Source organism: Candoia aspera, chromosome 6 (genome assembly GCF_035149785.1).
Source record: "Candoia aspera isolate rCanAsp1 chromosome 6, rCanAsp1.hap2, whole genome shotgun sequence".
Lineage (NCBI taxonomy): Eukaryota > Metazoa > Chordata > Lepidosauria > Squamata > Boidae > Candoia > Candoia aspera.
Genome location: NC_086158.1, coordinates 51,498,455 through 51,517,002, shown reverse-complemented (window position 1 = coordinate 51,517,002; position 18,548 = coordinate 51,498,455). Strand labels below are relative to the sequence as shown.

General features: G+C 37.5%; 1 protein-coding gene across 1 annotated transcript in view; it reads right to left on the bottom strand.

The window, feature by feature from the left end:
• Positions 1-18,548, bottom strand: part of SORCS3 (sortilin related VPS10 domain containing receptor 3) — a 516,059-nt gene that overhangs the window by 14,902 nt on the left and 482,609 nt on the right. Inside the window, exons 20-23 of the mRNA XM_063307802.1 lie at positions 18,272-18,405; positions 12,754-12,877; positions 9,803-9,915; positions 6,151-6,282 (exon numbers count right to left, since the gene is read on the bottom strand). Of these exons, the coding sequence (XP_063163872.1) occupies positions 6,151-6,282; positions 9,803-9,915; positions 12,754-12,877; positions 18,272-18,405 (503 nt within the window). The remainder of the gene's footprint in view (positions 1-6,150; positions 6,283-9,802; positions 9,916-12,753; positions 12,878-18,271; positions 18,406-18,548) is intronic.

The following is an 18,548-nucleotide window of genomic DNA, read 5'->3' as shown; positions in this document are numbered from 1 at the left end:
TGCCAGATAAACCACAATACAGTCAGTGGAAAAGTTCTTTTCCTCAGTAGCCTCCTCAGAAGAAAATCTCAAGGTCTGGGTTTGTGCATACAGGAAGTCATTCAGTTCTCCTGGTCCCAAGTCATGACAGGTTTAAAGATCAAATCTGGCACTTTGAAGTGGGTTAGAACAAATGGACTAGGAGCCAATTAATCTGGAAAAGCATTAGTCTGTAAGGCAAGAAAATGTTTAAAAAATTTAAGTGCCCTGTGCATTTAGTTGTTTTGTAGAAGAAAGATTTTGACAGGTATAAGCTAAACTCACTTCAGCAAAGGATCGTTACCTTGCCATGGTGCTGGAGCTTGAGCACCTCAATGATGCCATGAACTAAACCGTGAAGGGCCACCCAAGACAGGAGGGTCATGACAGAGAGGTCAGACTAAATGCAATCTCTGGGGAAGGTAATGGCAACCCACCCCAGTATTCTTGCCATGAAAACTAAATAGATCAGTACAACAAGAGATATGCCGGTATACCATCGGAAGATAAGACCCCCAGGTCAGAAGATGGTCAAAATGCTACTGGGGAGGAACAGAGGATGAGTTCAACTAGCCCCAGAAGTGATGACGCAGCTAGCTCAAAGCCGAAAGGATGGCTAGTGGCCAATGGTGCTGGTGGTGAACGGCAAATCCAATGTTCTAAGGATCAACAAACCATTGCAACCTGGAATGTAAGATCTATGAGCCAGGGCAAATTGGATGTGGTTACTGGTGAGATATGAAGATTAAAGATAGACATTTTGGGCATCAGTGAACTGAAATGGACTGGAATAGGCCACTTCACATCAAATGACCACCATCTACTACTGACCATCATCTACTAATGACCACCATCTACTACCACTACTGTGGACAAGAGGAACACAGAAGAAACGAAGTAGCCTTCATAATTAATAGCAAAGTGGCTAAAGCAGTGCTTGGATACAATCCAAAAAATGATAGAATGATCTCAATTCGAATTCAGGGCAAGCCATCTAAAATCACAGTGATCCAAATATACGCACCAACCACAGATGCTGAAGAAGCTGAAGCAGAACAGTTCTATGAGGATTTGCAGCACCTACTGGACAACACGCCTAAAAGAGATGTTATTTTCATCACAGGAGACTGGAATGCTAAGGTGGGCAGTCAAATGGCACCTGGAATTACAGGTAAGCATGGCCTGGGAGAACAAAACGAAGCAGGACATAGGCTGATAGAATTTTGCCAAGACAACTCACTCTGCATAACAAACACTCTCTTCCAACAACCTAAGAGACGGCTTTATACATGGACTTCACCAGATGGACAACACCGAAATCAGATTGACTACATCCTTTGCAGCCAAAGGTGGTGGACATCTATACAGTAGGTAAAAACAAGACCTGGAGCTGACTGTAGTTTAGATCACGAACTTCTTCTTCCACAATTTAGGATCAGACTCAAGAGATTAGGGAAGACCCACAGATCAGCTAGATATGAGCTCACTAATATTCCTAAGGAATATGCAGTGGAGGGGAAGAATAGATTTAAGGGACTGGACTTAGTAGATAGGGTCCCAGAAGAACTATGAAGTTCACAACATTGTCATGGAAGCAGCAACAAAATACATCCCAAAGAAAGAGAAAACCAAGAAGGCAAAATGGCTGTCTGCTGAGACACTAGAAGTAGCCCAAGAAAGAAGGAAAGCAAAAGGCAACAGTGATAGGGGGAGATATGCTCAATTAAATGCAAAATTCCAGAAGTTAGCCAGAAGAGATAAGGAATTATTTTTAAACAAGCAATGTATGGAAGTGGAAGAAGACAAGAGAATAGGAAGGACAAGAGACCTCTTCCAGAAAATTAGAAATATCGGAGGTAAATTCCAGGCAAAAATGGGTATGATCAAAAACAAAGATGGCAAGGACCTAACAGAAGAAGAAGAGATCAAGAAAAGGTGGCAAGAATATACAGAAGACCTGTATAGGAAGGATAACAATATTGGCGATAGCTTTGACGGTGTGGTCAGTAAGCTAGAGCCAGACATCCTGAAGAGTGAGGTTGAATGGGCCTTAAGAAGCATTGCTAACAACAAGGCAGCAGGAGATGACGGTATCCCAGCTGAATTGTTCAAAATCTTGCAAGATGATTCTGTAAAGGTAATACATGCTATACGCCAGCAAATTTGGAAAACACAAGAATGGCCATCAGATTGGAAAAAATCAACTTATATCCCCATACCAAAAAAGGGAAACACTAAAGAATGTTCAAACTATCGAATAGTGGCACTCATTTTGCATGCCAGTAAGGTAATGCTCAAGATCCTGCAAGGTAGACTTCAGCACTTCATGGAGCGAGAATTGCCAGATGTACAAGCTGGGTTTAGAAAAGGCAGAGGAACTAGGGACCAAATTGCCAGTATCCGCTGGATAATGGAAAAAGCCAGGGAGTTTCAGAAAAACATCTATTTCTGTTTTATTGACTCTTCTAAAGCCTTTGACTGTGTGGACCATAACAAATTGTGGCAAGTTCTTAGTGGTATGGGGATACCAAGTCATCTTGTCTGCCTCCTGAAGAATCTGTATAACGACCAAGTAGCAACAGTAAGAACAGACCACGGAACAACGGACTGGTTTAAGATTGGGAAAGGAGTACGGCAGGGCTGTATACTCTCACCCTACCTATTCAACTTGTACTCAGAACACATCATGCGACATGCTGGGCTGGAGGAATCCAAGGCTGGAGTTAAAATCGCTGGAAGAAACATTAACAATCTCAGATATGCAGATGATACCACTTTGATGGCTGAAAGCGAAGAGGAACGGAGGAGCCTTATGATGAAGGTGAAAGAAGAAAGTGCAAAAGCTGGCTTGCAGCTAAACCTCAAAAAAACCAAGATTATGGCAACCAGCTTGATTGATAACTGGCAAATAGAGGGAGAAATGTAGAGGCAGTGAAAGACTTTGTATTTCTAGGTGCGAAGATTACTGCAGATGCTGACTGCAGTCAGGAAATCAGAAGACACTTAATCCTTGGGAGAACAGCAATGACAAATCTCGATAAAATAGTTAAGAGCAGAGACATCACGCTGACAACAAAGGTCCGCATAGTTAAAGCAATGGTATTCCCCGTAGTAACATATGGCTGCAAGAGCTGGACCATAAGGAAGGCTGAGAGAAGGAACATCGATGCTTTGGAACTGTGGTGTTGGAGGAAAATTCTGAGAATGCCTTGGAGTGCAAGAAGATCAAACCAGTTCATACCCCAGGAAATAAAGCCAGACTGCTCACTTGAGGGATGATATTAAAGGCAAAACTGAAATACTTTGGCCACATAATGAGAAGACAGGACACGCTGGAGAAGATGCTGATGATGGGGAGAGTGGAAGGCAAAAGGAAGAGGGGCTGACCAAGGACAAGATGGATAGATGGTATTCTAGAGGTGACAGACTCGTCCCTGGGGGAGCTGGGGGTGTTGACAACCAACAGGAAGCTCTGGCGTGGGCTGGTTCATGAAGTCACGAAGAGTCGGAAGTGACTGAACTAATAAACAACAACAAGCTAAACTCAATGTACAAAGATTAGAATAGCTGCACCTGCTGAGATATTGCATTCTACACAATTATTCCAAATACAGTATCTTCCATTAAATTTGATTACATAAATTACAGTAATTGCCTGATACTAGAAGAGAATATTGATATAGCGGGCATGTCAGAAATCTGTTGGGACAGCAAAAATCAATTTGACACAATTATATTTGGACACACAATCTATAGAAAAGACAGAGGAGGTTGTATATTGTGATAGTGTTCTATATTTCTAAAATAGGATAGAATTCAAAACATGGTTAAAATGGAAAGGAAAAAAGAAAGGGGAAAAAATGGAGGAAGTCAAAACAATGGATAACTGCAGCTCCCTTTACATTGGCTGTTAAGTAATATAGTGTTATATAGGCAAAAATGGTTGGGCTTTAGAAAATTTTATTTAATCCAGGGTTGGGGAACCACTTTAATTGCTTGTCACTGACCATGATTGTTGGAAATCAATAGCAACACTTTCTACTCTTTTGACAAAAGGGAAAAAAACAAACAAACAAACATGAGATTTCAGTGTTAACTGCCAGAGACCCAGGGGACAAAAGGAAAATGTTAGCATCACCTATTATTATGAGGCCACAACCAATCTGTATCACTGCCCTACCTAGCTTCAGCCTCAGCTCCCTGCAAAAATTAACTACCAGGAGAATTCCTATCCAAGTTTAATCAAAAGTGTGGCCAGTTTCTGACTAGGGGAATTTATTTCAACATTATTGTACATACTGCTTGTACAGCTATTACCATTTGTCTTTTATCTCACACGGTTCATGGATATAGTACAAAAAGAACTTGAAAGTTTTGTTACAGCTCAAAAAGCAACCTTGGATTGGTTGCCTATTGCTTTAGGATTTCTTTTGCACTATGATTTAACTATTGCCTATCTAATCAAGTTCACATTGATTAACAGTGCAACCTTATACATATCTACTCAAAAGTATGCCCATTTGGGTTCAAGAGAATTTGCTTCCAAGTGAGTAAGAGATTGTAATCAAAATTACAATGCAGAAAGGGCTAATTAAGTTATCATCTAAACCACGTGCAGTTTATTTTCTGCACTATGTTTTAATTGCCTATATGCATAAAATTGAAGAAGTAAAACCAGAAAAAAAGGTCAATGGTTTGGGATCATGTTGAAGTAATCCAAGTCTGATGCAAAGTAGGATGGAACAAACGTTTTATGCAAAGATGCTTGACTTCAGATTAATACAAGCCAAATCAAAGGCAGAATAGGAGATAACAATCAATCTTAACTTGCTGTTTGCTTGTGAATATTTTCAGTCTTATGTTGGGAGAAGGTAGCAAGCATAGGATAGCTCATACTGTAAACTTAAATCAGTTATTAATAAAGTTATTCTGAATTGTAATGCTAAGGATATAAATTATAAACCTGACAATAAATGAATGAGTGATCTGTTTCTTCCTACATGTTCTGTCTGAGTCCTAAAACCATCTTCAGAGTCCCTACAGTATCTCCCAATACTTTCCCTTGTGCAAGTATGGCATCGGACTTCTTTTCCTCAAGCGTATATTATGCTTCTGTTCTTCCAATTTTTTTATTAGCAAATTTTATTTACATAGTAGTATCTTTGCAGAGAGAGCCAGCTTGGTGCAGTAGTTAAGGCATCAGGATAGAAACTGGGAGACCGTTAGTTCTAGTCCTGCTTGGGCAAAAAGCCAGCTTGGTGACCTTGGGCCGGTCACTCTCTCTCAGCCCTAGGAAAGAGGCAAGGGCAAACCACTTCTGAAAAATCTTGCCAAGAAAACTAGTCCAGGCAGTCGCCAGGAGTCTCAAACTGACTTGAAGGTGCGCACACACACACATTGTCAGGATATAGAGCTAAGAACCATGCTGAGATCAGAAGTTTAAGCTCTAGTGTTTATTGTTCTGCCCTACAATACAAAATCCTGCTAAACTGAGAAAGTATCAGTGATTCCTACTAGAAAAGCTCAGAAAATTAAGGCAGTTGTCTTCTGGATTTCTTGATTGGAATGTGAAGAGAATCAGTACTGCATGTGTGTTTTTCCCCCTGGAGAGGGCCCCCTCCTCCATCAGCAATGTCCATAACATACACACACACAAAATCCTTTGCAGAACAAAACTATGTTATCTCATTATTTTCTTTTCTTGTTGTCACAATGGTTTTATTGCTTGTATGCTTTTATGTTATGCTGCTTTTTTACTTAAATTCCTAGATACAGGTTTTAAAATACTATGTTTTAATTTATTATAAACATATATCTCACATCTCAGGCCACAAATCTACCAAAACAGTTTACAAATTGTTCTGGTAAGTCAACTCTCCAAAAATAAATATTTTTAAAATAAAATTTAAAAAATTAGAAATCATATACTCAGAGAATACACTTGATCATTTCCATTTTTGGGTGACTGCCCATCACCAGTTTAAAGACAAAATCAGTATCTGTACAGAAAGTTTGGCAAACTTAAATATCCTAGATTATACCATTTTGAGATTCTCTTCAGTCCAGAGTCTGTTTAACAATTGGTGAAATACATAACCACTTGAAAGAAAGGAAACAGTGTGATTTTCCCACCTGCTCCAAGTCACCTTCACTGCTTTTCCTTCTCTCTGAGATGTTTTGATGTGGTAGGATGAAGAGCTCAGCAGAAGTGGGCAAGCCAGGGAATACTGCTACAAGGATTTGTTCCTTGGGGATGCCAGTCACCTAAGCAAAGGGAGAAAAATGAAAACAGTACACGCTATATCCTTAGTTTGTAAGTCATATAATTCTCAACAAACTCTAAACAATGGCCAAAAAAAAAAGGGGGGGGGTTGTGTCCCATTGCCCAAAGGAACTGGTGTTTGGGAATCAAAGTATGCACCTAGAGTATTTATGGACTGTAAACTTTCCCTAAAAGCAGACTTGTTTGCATATCTGAAACTGATTTCAGAATGCTTTAAGTAGTGGTGCAATATTATGGTCAGTTATGAGAATGATGTGACTTTGTTATATGATCTTCTTGAAGCAACTGGTGTGTATTAGAAACATGTTAAGTTAGAAGGCCAGAATGACAACTTAATGCTCCTTAACTAAGAAATGCTAAGGGCACCAAATACATCCCCCTTTTGAGAGAAACTGCATTTAAACAGTCTAGAAAAGGAGAAAAAAATAGATGAAAAAGGGAACATATTCCTATTCCAATTGCAAATTGTAAGCACATTAACAATGAAGCGGAAGTACTAAATCACAAGTTGTTCAAGAAGTCAGTCATATTTTATTGCCACGCAACATCTTCTTCCCAAACCCATGCTGAGAATGAATCCACCCATATTGCCTTATGGAGCGCTTATGGCTGAGGAAGCCTCTGAACAATGTACTATCCAGACTGCGTGAGAAGGTAATAGTTTGAAAACATTATTTTTTAATGTACAGGAAATGGTTTTTTGTAAAACAATGTTGTCTGCCCCTGCTTCTTCTCAGTGTGTACATTTATTTTACTAGAAGAGAACAACTGCAGATAAATGGTCTTTCTGATATGTCTTAGCACTTGATACAACAGTGGAAAACATAACAATATATGCTTCTATATTTAAAGAAAACCACTCCCTTTCTATTGTAGCAATAGAGTTGTTTTCATTTAATTCAACAAGTTATGAAAGAAAACATTTAATCTAATAGCTCTACATATAATAAATCTCTAAACAGAATTTTTTTAAAAAAATTAATGTCAATAAAATATGAACTAGTTGAGCTAATCTACTTACAGATACATGTCTATTGAATATTCTTTTTTTCATCTTATTTGGAATAAATTGAATCAATAATTTAAAGAGAATCTTGCAGATGTTATAAATTATTCTGAATTAGTGAATGTTCTAGATCCCATTTTAGGCCGAATAATTTTACTAAAAATGTAATGGGTCTATAGTGTTCTTTCCTGTGTACCTGCAAAAATGTAGCCTTTCTTTCCAGCTTTGGATTTGATAAAGCTATTTCAGTCACACATAATTATCTTCTTGAAGCTGAAATTTGGAGTCCAAACAATACCAGCATCTTGCTATGGTCATGGTGGTTTTCCAAGGTTGAAACTGTGCCATAGCAATTCCGTAAATCTCTTTCCAAGTATAGAAAAAGTGTTAGGAGAGAATAAGATAGTCCAAGAATTTTGGAAGACCATACTTTGTGATCCTTTTGTGATTAGCCCAAAATAGGAAGTAATCAGGATTAATTCAAACTGGACTGGAAAAGATAGGGAATTCCATTTATACATCTCCACCCCTTCTGTCTTGTTCTCTCTCTCTCTCCTTCACACACACACACACGTTTTATTCTAAAGATAGAATGACCTGAAATTCACTAAATGAAATCCTAATTGTTATTCATGCAAAATCCTTCTGTTTTTTAAAAGTAGTGATCAAAATGCATGGCTTTAGCTATATATATCTATTAAAACTCCATTTGCACAGAAAGGTTACAATTTTTCACAAAGGTGTTCATTGACTGCAAAAGTCAGTATTCTCTTAAAAGGGAATATGATCATAAGCTATCTTTCGTAAAAGTAGAATTAATAATTTGTCTCTTTTTATTTTGATTATCAAATTCTCCTAAGAACAGGAATTTTCTGGTATAGCTTCAGAATGTACATGACCATTATATTTCAGTCTGTTTTATGTTTTATTGTGACTGTCAATCCTTTTGTAGAATACAGACACCACCTTGCATAAAAAAGAAGTATCAGCTGGGTTAGAGGAACAGACTGAAGAAATGCAGAATCATATAAAATTTGAAACAATGAGGAAAACATTTAAAAATCAAGCTTGGGGTTCTCTGCTTCACAATAACAGTTTTGATTACAGCCACAGAAATCAACCACTAACATCTTTGTCCTGCTCAGCTCATAACCAGCTGTTTGAATTTTGAAAGAGTGACAAGAAAGAATAGAATGCAAGATGTTGACAGTAGCCTAAGAGAGGACTTCTAAGCCAGCTGAAACCCCATCATCACAACCTACAGGACTAAGAAGAAGAATATGACCTGGCTGTAGAAAGAGTAGGTGAGAAGTACTGATGTGAGGACAGAGACTGGACAGAGCCTAGGAACCAGAGAAGACAAAAGTAGGGTGGCCTCAGTTTAGAAGAATATCCTGGGAACTGGAAAATTTCCACACAGATTTCTTTTCCTAACTCTTGCTGGGAATTACCCATCCACATTAATAGCTGCTCATCCTGCCAATGAGAAAACATTTTATTTACTGCCTTTTGGAGTGCTTATGGCCGTGGAAAACTTTTATCAGTACACTGGACAAAATACACATGGAGGCAGATGTTTCTAAAACAGCAAAAACAATATGTTTACAAGAAGAAATGCTCTTTCATATTCGTTTGTAGTGTAGCAAGAAAAAAGTAGTTTTCAATGCTCCTCCAGTGTTCCTCTTCTGTTAAGGAAAAGCCAGATAATGCATTTTGTGTTGCAAGACTGAACTTGTTAATCAGAATTTTATTGAATATGTTCTGAGTATAAAGAACAGAGTACATTAATGAACCATATGGAAGATTAGGTCCAACATATTAAAAACCTGCACAGTAATAATGAAAGGCATCACATTTTTTTTTTAAAAAAATAGTGAATTTATCTTTGGTGAATTAAAAAAAGACACCTTGTGCCACAACATTACTATAATCTTTCTTAAGGTGGAAGACATAGAACATATTTATGGAAATGAATGTAAAGATAGTATCTTTTTGTGAGTTGATTAAGCTACATTGATCATGAGGGCAGATATTATATCCATACTGAATAACAAAATATACATGCACAGACTTGGCCAATCATGGATTCACTGGAAAAATTGTAAATTATAATTAATCCCTCCACCACAATATTTCATCTACAAAATGTTTATATCATCTTGCCATCAAAGGTTGCATGGAGAATACTTCAAGGACTGCAAAACATTTTTAATACTAGGAAAGTAATTGAAAAAAACAGAACAAAACAAACATCCCCCCTTTTTCTTAAGTCTGGGCTGAATATGACTTCATATTTTTTCTGGGTGCTGAAAAATGTTATACAATATTTATCTAGGTAATTGCATGTGTGCACCAGAGTGATAAGCCTAGCTTTATCAAAGTTGCAATGTGTAATTGAAAATTATAATCTCCTTTTCTGAATTGTACTTATACAGACTGTTCAAACTTTAAGAAAATTATGCTTATTATTAGGTAGATTTCCCACAGGTACTCACATGCACCAAAGCTGCTTTGATGACTCGGCCAATGTCTTCTCTCCACTCTGGAATGTCAGGATTGTGATAATCCAAATTGGGTGAGAATGATAATAGCTGAGACTGAAAATATTCTGCAAAAAAAGAGTGCCACGGTAAAATTCCAGCGCAATCTATTAAGGCTGTTTACACTGGAATGGTTAAAATGCATTCATTACAATGGCATACAGCAAAGTGTGTGTGTGTGTGTTTGTGTACATATAAAAAATTCTGCTTGATTCTCAAAATCATTCTTGTCCTAGAGAAAATTGGCATATTTTTGTCAGATTCTGAAAGTTGTTCCCAATATGTCAATCGTCAGCTTTAAATTACCATGTTTCATATGTATTTAATGAAAATGTATCTAGTCCCTTTAACTTTCCAATTAAATGTTAAAAAATAATTTCTGTAAGAAGCTAAAAGAAAGGTGGAAAGAGAAAGCAGGAAGCTAATCAGATAAAGATATAAGTTCTTTCTGATTGTGTGATGCTTGTCTGTTGCCTAGCACTCTAAACTTAAGAGTATTTTGGTTTCACCAATATTGATCAGCAATTAAACAGTACCAAGAGTGAAATGAGCAGCAGCTTCCACAAACCGATTCCTTCTTCTATTGTATTTGACATCCTTAGTGCTAGTAATCTGTTTTCCAGAAGCAAAGAGGTATCTCTTTGTTAGCTTTATGTGCTGCCATGACTACATAATACAGGACAAATCAGATTGAAGTAGTGACAGACAAATCAGGGTAGCAATTCATGAGACATGAAAAAAATCGCTCCCTAATTAGATCCTTGCAGTAGAGCAAGGCTAATTTCAGTGGGAGAGAAGTGTATACATCTCATAAATGGACCTCTTCTCTGACAATGGGCTGGACTGAAAGTATTCTTTGGCTTTTAGTAAGATTCTTGCCAGCAATATTTGTTGGTCTTATCCTTTATCTTTGCTGATGGTCCTGCTGTCCCTCATTATCCCCTATTTTCCTCCAGTACTGCACTCTCTTTCTCCATAGGCTTTGCCCACCTCCCTTGTTTGATGTCATCATAAGTTAACCTAATTTCACACAGAAACTTTGGAAGCAGAGATTCTGTGGCCTGACCTGATACCATGGCTTAGTTCTTGGTTCAGAGAAGCAAAACCCATGACTGGGGGCCACAAAGTCCTCCAAACTTTGAGTACAGGCCCCAAAGACTTGCCACCAAATTGTATATTTTCCCATGACAACAGAAGGCAGCTATGAAATAAATGGCTGGGGAATAAATCAGTTTAATTATATTTAAATAATTAATTTTAATGTTAATTAGATAGAAATTAATTAATTGGATAGTTTTTTGTCCTGGCCCCACACACTTTTTGGAGCACACTCAAAAATGAGATATGTCCTTGGCCTGAGAGATGTTGCATATCCCTTAAATTGCTCAGATATCACAGAGGCCCTAAATTTAGCAATTCTGAGTGCTGAGCGGGTGGGGAGCAGGAGGTAACTGAATGTATATAGAAATGAATTATGCCACACTGGAAAAAGGAAAATGTCAACATTAACATTTTTGATCATATTAGATCTCTCCTCTTTAACCAATATGGTACACATGGACAAAAAATACTTGCTAATATAGAATTAAAATGTGTGCACTGCATACTATTTTTAGCTATCTTCATGCCAACAGTATCCAATTCACTAAAAACTAAATGTACAGAAATTGATAGATTTATTCAGAATTAGAGATGTGAAAATAATCTTTACTTCAAACAGTAAAGATTACTTTACCCTTAGTCATTGGAATACTCTCTGTAAAGTGGCATATGTCACTTCAAGTCCAATTGTTTATTTGGCACCAGAAACTGTTAATTATAAAGCCTCCTTTGTCTGTGTGTGTGTGTTTGTGCACATGTGCATGCATGCACATACATGCATGTATCCCTTCAAGTCAGTGTTAACTCCTAGTAATGCCTGGATTATTCTCTGCAGTTTTCTTGGCAAGATTTTGGAAGTGGTTTGCCATTGTCTTCTTCCTAGGGCTGAGAGAGTGACAGCAACTGTCCTAAGGTCACCAAGTTGGCTTCATGCCTAAGATCAGAGTAGAATTTCATGGTCCCCTGGTTTCTAGCCTGGTGCATTAACCACTACACCAAACTGGCTCTCAAAGCCTCCATATTGATATACAATTTCCTAAAAGTGTTCTTCCCCAGCAAAGGAGTACTCTGTTTTTATACCTCCTACACAGGATAATTTATTTGGGTGCTATCTTTGAGCTTTCCTTATTGTTGAGAAATGGCAGAAGGTGCTGTACTGCTACTGTTCTCTATTATATGTCTCTCCATCATTCTGTACCCTTCCTAGCATTTGAATCTTAGAAAGTCCCAAGGACCGTCAGCAGTCTTCCTTTGGAATTTAATAAAATGACTTCCTTTGGAATTTAATAAAACTTGAGACACACATTACAGACAGCTGGGAAAATGTACAATGAACACTCATCTGTACTCATTAGTGACCTTGTGATTAAAGTAAGTACCAGAACCCTAGCCCCCACCCATGAAAATGTTATCATTTTTTTTTCCTTTCAAAGAAACTTTAAAAAAATCTATCAAACTGATGAAAAATGATCTTAAAATACATAATGAATGAATGAGTGTGTATTGTTTCTGTGTGTGTGTATGAATATAAGAATAGTTATGCATAAACATACTTTGTATCTATGTGTGTGTGCTTGTATACAGTATGTGTGCATGTGTGTTCATATATATATATATAATCCTTCCTTATCATATACATATCCTTCCCTCTTTCTCGTATGTTCTTCCTTAAACAATTATTACAAAACATATTTTAAGTCTAGCTTGCAAGGATAGTTTAGAACCTTTTGCCAGCTTAGATTTCAAAGCTTGGGTTTAAGGAAAGCAGATGTTCAAACTTTTTCAATTGCCTTTTGTCAACTCACCATGCACAGCAATGTTTCTGGTGTCCTGGATGAGGATGTTGCCAGCTGAGACCTGCACTGTAATAGTATTCAATCCTTCACTGGTAAATATATAAGAGATGCTGCTATCCAAGGTGATGAATGGCTGTAAAAGTGACATGCAGTTAGAAACAATTCATTAATTTATTCCTAGTCAGTATTGAACAAGAATTTCAGAATTGTAAGACACAAGTACAAATGTAGACATGAGTATATCATTTAGAACGATATGTTTGAGGGGGAAGCAGAACCAATGAGACCAGTATCTAGGATAGCTAAAACCTGTTTAGGCAATCTTCTGCATCACATTGCTTTTATAAGAGAACAATCAGGGATGATTGATAGATAACTAAATCCATTTCTACAAAAATTGGCATCTGTGCAAAGCTAATCTAGCCTGGGTACAGTCTTTTAGAATGAACCAGCTATCAGAATGAGATGTTCCATCTTTTCTTTTCATTCCAAGTAAACCCATTGTTGAGGCAATATGAGATCTGCCCCTTGGAAAAAAAACAGAGCTATTGTTCACCAGCAGTAATGACTATGCAGTTGCAGGGTGATTACCAATTATTCCTGCTATCACAGCTTGAATGATGTTGTGAACTGAGAGATTTCCATAGGAGTATTTGTGCAATTGTAATTGTGGCCTATTGCAACCTCTTTAAATGTTCTTCTGTATCTTAAGTGTCCTGCTGCTCTTTAAAGAAGGGTTTCTGACAAAGTGATATCCATTTGGGGGCATGTCCATGGAGTTTCATTGATAACGGCAGGTCCTACATGCTTTTTTCCCCCAAAACCGCTCATTATCAACACTCCATCCTTGATTTGCGTATGCATTTAAGGGATACATATCCCTTAAACGTATGGGAGTTTTTTAGCCTGTGACCCAGTGTCAGTGGAGGAGAGGGGCTCAGAAAAAGATGGTAACAGTACCCATGCAGTTGAAGCTTTGTCCTTCTGGTGCACCACATGTAAAATTGGAGCGGGGCTTGATAGCATGCTCACAGCTGCCATCTTGACTTTGTTTTACTCCTCTGTAGATGCCCTGCCTGTAGTTATTTAGAAACTATTCCCTCCCTGTAAGCTTTTCTCAACTTTCTTTCCTTATATCCCTAGAATTCCTGAGATACAATTTGCCTGGGTCTATGTCTGCGTGCTATAGTACTGTTTTTCATGCTACCAAAAAAATCCAGTTTTGTTTTGAAAATCTGCCTCCCTGGTGGAGGTTCCATTATCACGGCTGATTTCATCTCCATCATAGAAATTTAACATTCTGGTAGTTCCTTCAATTTAATTCCAGCGCTGAGGTCTGGAAACTAGCTCTAAATTAAATCAAGGAGTTTAAGGTTCATTTGTTCAAAGCCTATTAGATATCCAGATCCATTTATTAAACTGGGCTGATGTTATTCCAAGCAAATTAGCCTTTTGGTATATTGCTAAAACAGTGGACCAGCACTTCACTACAATAGCCCTATTTAAATAAATGAATGAATAAATAAAACTATTGTCTAAAATAGTATTGTATATTACATGGATACTCTTAATACCGGAGGGTTCAATGAAGCTAAACACAGTCTAAAATCCAATTTGCACCAGTCGCCTCATGGCTTTAGTAGAATCGGAAGCTGATTGAACCACACTAAGCCAAAGAAGGTTGTGCAACACAGTGTCTTCAGTTAGAAAATACTGAAGGTTGTGGCAAGAGAATGAAGAATTGGTCCAGATTTTTCTCCTGATTACTACTACCAGGACCACGACCATGGCCACTACCACTACTACTATCCCATCTGCAGTTTATGTATCACACAGGGAAAAAATCCCCTGTGCTGTATGATGGATTCTCATTATAGTTTACCATGTGATTAGCCAGCTAGCAAGAGAGGAAGCAGACAGCCTGTCAGCCACATGGTAAGGTGGAATGAGAATCTGGTGCATAGTACAGGTGATTTCCTGATAGGTGGATTGAGCCCTTTCTCAAAGGCAGAACTTGATGGAATAAATCCCATATTTTCTGGAAACAGAAAATTAGCTGGTGAAATGAGAGATTACTTCTCTGCAACCTTCACATCATTACTTTTTGTGTATAAAGCAAAAATGTAATGTTTTGCCAGTCTGAATGGAAAAATGGACAAACTCAATAGACTCAATAGACTAGCACTACTTCCAATGATTTACATTTTTTTTATCAGCATGAATTTTTATAATGCAAAGAAACAAAGTTTAGAATTCACAAAGTGGTTTGTGCTTGGTTAATTGCATCACTGCATGGTTAGCAACCTATCTGCAGACAAAGATCTCCAGCTGTGCAATCAGGATTTTCAATGTGCTCATACAATGTACAGAAACTGTTTTCCTTCGTTTTAAACAAGAATATTTACATAAAGCGGGTTCCTTGTTTTTTATCCATAGTATTTTCCTGCAGATTTTTGGAGCTCATGTAAAGAGTTCCAAGATTGTCCTTCAAACATCATGAGCTCCTGGCACTCAAGGCAACAGTCCCTAGAGTGATTTGCTTCTAGAGAGTTCAGTACATAAATAGAAGTCAGTAGATTATAACAATTAGTGGACCCCTGAAGAGTCAACAAAGGCACAGAGGCCTTGGGAGAACAGCAGTTCTTCTGCAGTTGTTCTTAATCCATGCTGTGAATAAGTGGAAGTTTATCAGTGGAAAATTATGAAACAGGCTGGCTCAATGGCAGCCATATTTAGTTTTCCGTTCCATCATCCTATGATTATTGTCATGTTGCAAAACCAAGTATTCTACCATCTTTACATTGTCCCCTATTTTGGTGCTGTTTTCTGCTCACAATTTAATTTGTGATGCATAGATAAAATTTAAATTGCAGATTCAAACTTTGTTTCCCAGACACTGAAACAACAATAAGTACCTATTTGCAGCTCAAAAACATCAGGTCTGATCTTCTATGTTTCTCTTTGCCTGATAAGCTTATCTACTAATTGCCCACAAAAGCTCATGTTTAAAATAAATTGAAAACTCTCCTATGCCCATTAAAGAAAGTGTTAGATACAGGGCCAGCTCTAGGCTAAGGCTGAGTAGGTACTGGCCTATAGGTGCCAAATTTTAGGGGACACCAAAATTGAAAAGACTTCTGAAAAACACAATAAAAAAGTGAGTATCGGTAACGGCACACTCTGTGAGCCAGCATGCCTGCTCGAGGGTTAAATATAATTTCACAGAATTGTTGCCATATGAAAACAATGGGTGCTGATGTAATCAAAATTACTTAGTGTGTAAATAGGACGAAAATGTCTGAGAAAAGGAAAAAAAAATTGTCCGGGGCTGAAAATCTTAAGTGCAAAGCTCAAAATCTCAAAGAAAAAAAAAGAAACAAGAAACAAAAACAAACAATTTTTGAAATTCCTAACAAAATTGGAAGATGCCAAAACCATAGTGGGTGCCAGAATATGGCTTTGCCTAGGGCACTAAAATGTCCAAAGCCAGCCCTGGTTAGATATGTAAACTCTGTGCTTCCACATCATTTAATGAGCCATGTCAATAGTGTATAAAGCCAGACATTACAGAATGCCCATGTATAACTGTATGCTGTGTGTTTGTGGAAATGGACACGTATGAAGGATGGAATATGTGAAAACCTTCCAACACAGGTCAAAAAAACAGGAAGTGGGTTCAACAAGATTTGTTTAATCAGCATGAAGAGGATGATGGTTTGGTACCAGACAATGGTAGAGGATGGCACCAGACATACAGCTCTTACAATACAAAATGGTTTCCAAAGTAACAGATAAGCTGGAGGAGGCAAAGGTACTATGATGGAACAGTCCCAGGAGATCTGATAAAAGTCACAGAATGGGACTGGCCAAATTTTGGTCATATCTTGATTCTTCTGGAACCCCAACCTAGCATTTGAATTAGGTAGTTATGCATGAGTGATGTAAATGTGTGAATGAGTGGACTAATGTTAATTAGTTCAGAAACTGAAAATAGAGGTGTAAACAGAAAGAAGAAGGTGCATTTATTTCTACATTTTTTTCTGAGTCTCTCAATTAAAAAAATAAAGTACTACAAATAGCACTGGAAATGTTTTTTCAGCCTTCAGTATGACTCGGGTCCTTGTGGAAATCACTTTCAGATATTTTAGGGTATGATTTTGGCAATGTGGTAGATCTAAAAACTTCCTTGCATCTTTTAAATATTACAATGGCTACCACTCCCTAAACAACTGGTCTCCTATAAGAAGATCAAATAATTATCATTCTTCCAAGTTTTATAGTGCAGTTTAGAAAGGGGCTTTTACCTTAATTACAGAACTCATATTTTGCAGTTCACAGATGCAATACCTAGCATCTCCAGGTACAGCTGGGAAATATTTCTCTTATTTCCTAGGAATTGCTTCCAGTTAGTGTAGACAGTATTGAGCTAGACAAATTAGTGATCTGACTCATTGTAAAGAAGTTCCAACAGGTCTACACTGCCAGTATTCATCACTAGGTATTACTGCCATGATTTTTAAATTTTCCAGTTTTAGTTTGCCAAGGAAACCCCTGTCTTCTTTTCCATCAATTCCCTGCACATGTGCTGTAGAATTTTTAATTTTTTAGTAGATTGCAGGTAGTATTCTTGGACTCAAGTTTATTTTCAGGCATCAGTATGAATTTAAAATATATATCTCATTGGATGGGAATATCAGTGGGTGGCAAATAATATTTTATGGGAGCATGTCTCTAGTATACATTTCAGAATCCTGGTTAGGTTTCTAAAGAACTTCAGTGCAGAGTTTGAAAGAACTGTATATTCATGTGCTTAAAACAAGTAAAAAAATCTTGGATTTGTTGAACAGTCTTACTGAAGGATACAATCAACCTTCTACAAGACTCCTATCAGACTCAGGCAATCACAAGAAACTTATTTACATTTTCAAACTTAGAGTCAGAAGTACATTAGTTTATAATTGTATATGTAACTAGTGACTGTCACTGAGCATTCACGTAGTCCTCTGGCATGTGTCCAAAGACAGGAACACACAGCATGGGCAGACAAGAACAGAGTTGTTTATGATCTTAGCTTGAATTCACAAAGATCAAAGTGATTTGATTCCCAATGGCTTTAAAATGTCTCTCAGATTCTAAAATTCTAAGCATATGCTAGCCCTCATGTTAGAAACACTGTTTATTTGATCACCAGCCATTTTTAAATGCTGAGCAGAAACCCAGAATTATCCACTATATACGATGGGGTATAATTTTGAATTCTAGTAGTAACAATGGCTTCTAAACATAATGTTCCAATAATAGACAACTGCACATTGCAAAGACTCCTGCAAACAGCCACATGGGATAGGATAAAAGGAAAAAAGAAAGGAAATAAAGTTTGGAAAATGAAGAAGCTGTTTTGACAGTAAAAGAAAATTACACCGCTTTATTGCAGCTCCAAGTGGCAGTCTCCCTTCAGAATTAAGATGAATCAATAGTTAATTCTGTCAAAGAAAATAAATATGATATTTCTAAAAATGGAACAAACCTTGCTGTTGTTGCCAAACCACCAGAAGTAAGTGAGGGTGCCTGACTGATTCGGCCAAACTACAGCAGTGAGATTGACTTCCTTATTCCTGATGGCCACAAAAGGGACACTCAGGTGGACACGTTCCACTGGACCTGTAGGAAGACATTAATATATACCACAGACTTTCATCCATAGTGGTTGAAGTAGTTAAAAGCAAAATGAAATGAAATGAAACAAAACAAAACAAACAGATAACATCCCCTTTTCCTACTTGGCACTTCTATCTCCTTTAAAT